The sequence below is a fragment of the Myzus persicae genome, unplaced genomic scaffold (assembly GCF_001856785.1).
Source record: "Myzus persicae strain clone G006 unplaced genomic scaffold, MPER_G0061.0, whole genome shotgun sequence".
NCBI lineage: Eukaryota > Metazoa > Arthropoda > Insecta > Hemiptera > Aphididae > Myzus > Myzus persicae.
Genome location: NW_019103870.1, coordinates 11541 through 16323, shown reverse-complemented (window position 1 = coordinate 16323; position 4783 = coordinate 11541). Strand labels below are relative to the sequence as shown.

The 4783-nt window shown below is 30.4% G+C and overlaps 1 protein-coding gene across 1 annotated transcript; it reads left to right on the top strand.

The window, feature by feature from the left end:
* Positions 1-560: 560 nt before the first annotated feature.
* Positions 561-1321, top strand: LOC111035679. The gene is made up of 2 exons (XM_022317385.1): positions 561-746; positions 947-1321. Exons 1-2 carry the CDS (start codon positions 561-563, stop codon positions 1319-1321), a joined length of 561 nt encoding a protein of 186 aa, XP_022173077.1.
* Positions 1322-4783: the final 3462 nt, after the last annotated feature.

Sequence of the window (4783 nt, the reverse complement as noted above, 5' to 3'; positions counted from 1 at the left end):
CAACGGAAATGTACCTATCTGAAATATTAAGTTCGATGAGGGGTGACATTTGAAATGTTATGTGTGATTGAGAATTTCAGGATTTGTTATATATACAATGTTTTGTGGGACAATAGTGTATATGAATAATTTAAGTACCTTATTAGGTAGGTATAAAAATATTCATAATATATCAGATTGTTAGATGGAAAATACAAAGATTCTAATTTAATTCTATAGTACAATATATATTATATATTGGACTGCTGCAAATTTTTAGGCTTGCCAATTTGTTAGCATACCTTTCAAAAAGTTAAAATTACGCTTTTGGGTACGATAATATAATTTATCTGAACAAATGATTACAATTAAGTTATTATTTTTTTGTGTCATTATTAATTATCCTAATATTTAGATGTACCATGTACAACATAATGTATTGTCATCACAGAAATTATTGTTCAAGTAGATTGTATAGTTACGTAAATACATAGTTATGTAATTACATATTTTTTTGTTAATACTCAAATCATTACAAAAATAATTTTTACTTTCCCTAATTCTTTTTGATGTGCCAAAAAATGGATAATGATAATTCCGATTATGATAGTTTGTCTGTCGAATTTGACTTCAGAGGAGATGCACCACCGACAGCTATGGACCCTTATCGTGATGATGTGATAAGCGATCGCCAACAAAGTATACTAAACGAGTTGAGAATAAATCTATGTAGGGAAGATTTAATCTATATAAATACTCATAAAGAAGTGAGCATCAATCATATCATTTGTAGTATACGGGCATACGGTATACCGCAATGTCAGTTCACCAACTTACATTTAGAATACGAGTGTAGGGGTATTCCATTCCTTATAGACTACAATACCATGAATATTACAATTACATTTTCATTCATATATTTTCTTTTTTACTATGTTTTTTGACGCGTCTTCGATCGCACGGGAAGGTAGAAGCGATAGCGTCGCTCTTGTACAATGACATTTTGAAGAAGTCACCTAAGAATCCATACACGCACGCCGCAAGTTACTTGACAAATCCACAGACTGCCGACCTGGTGGCTAACTTTAAGCGGTCCGAAGATTTCCAGTATGAGAACATTCTCAAAAAGGATCATCAACAATATGCGACGGCGGCAGTGGCAGTAAAAATAGCTACTAGTGAGCAGGGTAAGTCGGTAGAGACCAAGGACAAACAGACCGAGGAGTCAGAAGATGATGAGAACGATATGGAGGTGGACCAACATAACTTATCAACGGGGGATGGAGGGATCAGCTATGTAGCGGAAGAAGAGGCACAGATGACGGATTCCCAAAAAGACTGACTGTTTATTTGCTAGTCTCTAATAATTGAATAATTTTCATTGGACGTTGTACAAATCTAGGGTGAAAAGCCGAATAATTAAATATTTTAGTCGAAACTTCTCTTCTTATGATATTACTGTTTATTCTTATAATAAACTCGGCAGATTAAAATAGTGAATAACAATAATAACCAAAAGAGACATATTTAATTAGTGTATATAAGGAACTGAATATCTATTTGGAATTTAAATGTAATGTATTTATATTACAGTAGACAAATCCAGTGAGTAATCCACAACTGGTACAACTGAATTCTAATCATTGTTGTTTTTTTTTTTTTTTATCATAAACGAAGTTTCAAAATAACTTTTGGAGGTCGTCAGATTTTTGAGAAGCTATAACTATAAGTAAAATGAACATTTTTTCAGTGTTATAAACAATTATTTGCTTAAATAATTATTACGTAATACTTTAAATGGATTTGAATTAAATATACCCAATATTATAATATTAGCGAAATATTACATTACGTCATAATAGTACATAATAAAACAATTATACTATTAAAATTTTAATCGGAGTAAAACAAATAAACAAATAATGCTTAAAAAATATTAATAAGTTACAAAAACAATGATTTTAGGGTAAGAATTTATTTTTGATTAAGTTGATTTAAATAATAATAGCAAAAATATGCTAATATTCCTAAACTGCAGTAGTACCTATTAATATTTACTTATGAAAACTTGTGAAACTTCTTGAGAACGCAATTTGAATTCTGTCATTATGATACGGCACATTTATTTACCTTTAAATTAATATACAGATATGTAACATGAACTATGCGCTTGATAGGCTAAACATAGCAATTTATATACAACGCTAAATGCTAATGATAAATTGGAAGTAAAGAAGTTGACATCGCTAATGGTTAAACACGAGTTCATAGGTAACTTTATTAAAATAGACAAAAAGCTAATTAAACTGCAAAACCTAGTAAACCTAAAACTCATTGAACCGTGGCCAATTAATGACCAATTCGAAGACCAAATAGAAATGTCGAGTACCAAAGTTAATAGCGTTATTGCCATTGTATATAAGTCGTTCATCAGCCGATAAAGTTTGATAACACGGCGAACTTTGCACGGTCACCAGGCATGATTCAATTTAGTGAAATATTGATTATATTATATCGTGTTCAGTAGCAACAAACACTGATGCAGAAGCAGTGGGTAATGAATAAAGTTGTTAGCCAATTTCAGCAGTTTCCCAAATTTTTTTTTTCAAATCATAATTTTAATAAGTGACTGCACACTGCCCCTGCTCATCCTACACGGTGATTTTGTATTAAACTTTCTAAATAAACTGTAACTACTAACCAGCAATGTAATTATTGTTTCTATTTAAGTGATAGGATAAAATAAATAATACATAGTTAGGTTTATGTTGTAAAAAGGGCAACTATTAAGTTTACATTTTAAGGCTTCAGACACAATGTCTATCCTATCCTGCTTTATAGTGACTATACGTTTTATGATCGTATAGACGTATCGAGTTTCAAATGCTAAAATACATATTATATTCATTGGGGTTTTTCAAATAAAAAACTCATAAGATTAGTGGAAACTGAGCAGATCAAAACCCACCCATGTATCCATTGTAAGCAGAAAACAAACAAACTCGTGTGTTCGATTATTACCAGATATCGAGTTTCACCAGCGCTCTTTACGTACTTACTGATAACTTCACTACGCCCCACAGGCTGTGAAACGAGAATTTTCAATAGGTATGTTTCTGACACGAAAAACCTTCCCGTAGTCGTTTAAAACCACAGGCTTGCTTTTCGATCAATGGCGCGAATAAAATAGTGACAATCCCTTTACACAAACCTACTGTAATATTAAATAACCATATTCGTATAATAATCATCTCTTTGAGTAAAAATTAATTTTTTGTTCATCTATGTAAGATCTATCTTTTTAAGCACATGACTTGAGGCACGGCTGCCTACTTTTAGACATAACTTATACATAAATCATAAATAAATTTGGTCTTAAGTAAAGGCTACACATCAGTGGTTAAATTTCACATGAAAAAATAATAACATGCCCACTGCCTATAAACTTTTTGGATTATATTAAATTTCAATAGCTTTTTATTCTAAAGAAAAACATCTCCTATTTGAATGGATGGCTTAGATTAGTTTTTGATTAATTTATGGAAATCAACATCATTATTTAATCTTCAAGAACTTGATAGTCTCCACCGAAATGTTCATGAGAGAGCCCAATATAAGTGAACACCTATTCAAAAAGAAAGATATTTTCAGTTTTAAAACTAAATTCTTAATTTATGTAGATTAAATATTGTGTAGTATTATGTAGAATTTATAGAAGGATATGGCCATGTAGATGTCTTAATGAATATCTGTGTATAGATTTTTATGAAATTTTATGCATTAAAGTATACAGTGTTGGAACATAATTGCGTATAATAAGTAATACATTACTATATTACATATGAAATAGTTGATTATCGAGTATCCTAATTCGACTAAATCATTTAAAACCGTTGAAGTATATATTATATTATTATTAAGTATTCTTACCTATCTATTCCACTTTAAAAGTTTTAAATATTACATTTTAGAATGACTTATTACATAACAAGAACACAATGAACTAGGTAGTAAAAAGAGCATAAACACAATATGATTGTAACTGTATATTATATAATATCGAGGTTACAAGTAGTCAGGTCGATACATTTTTTTCTACGGTTGTCAAATTGTACAGTCTTAAAATAATAATACGTTTCCGGCTCACCACCATCGATAACGATGTCTGTTTAAGAGCATATCTAACGACCATATACCGACATAGTACCATGTATACAGACATTTCTTGGTCGATATATATAGCATATACGTAAGCATATGCAACGTTATAAAACTTGATGTGCTGTTTTTCAAACGGTGGGTTCTCGGAAAACGTTAAAGTATATGTTATTATGTGCTGTTATGTGGGACGAAACCGTTTTGTTGATAAAATAACGTGTCAGCAGATAAGTAGATATTTGTCGAAATATATATAGTACCTCATAATTCATTTGTTTGCTTTTGCTGCTGACCTTAAAAGTGTAAGTACTTTGCTCGACTTTCATATACCTACACACGAGCCATCAAAAGATTCCACTTGTATTTTGTTTGGTGAGGATCTTTTGATATTTGTCTCTGTGTAATTATAATACAAAACACTATAAATATTTACCTCTAGCCCTTTTTATCTCTTACTATATTAATTTTGTTTGCACACTGCCTATATAACTCTCAGTAAACCATTTATCACAAATTATTGTTAAGTAAAATACCAATTGGATTTTCTTATGGTTTATTAAATTAGCTTCCAATACCAAATAACAATCATTTATATCATAAAAAAACATGTGGAATAGTATAATACAATACTGGTATAAACTATAAG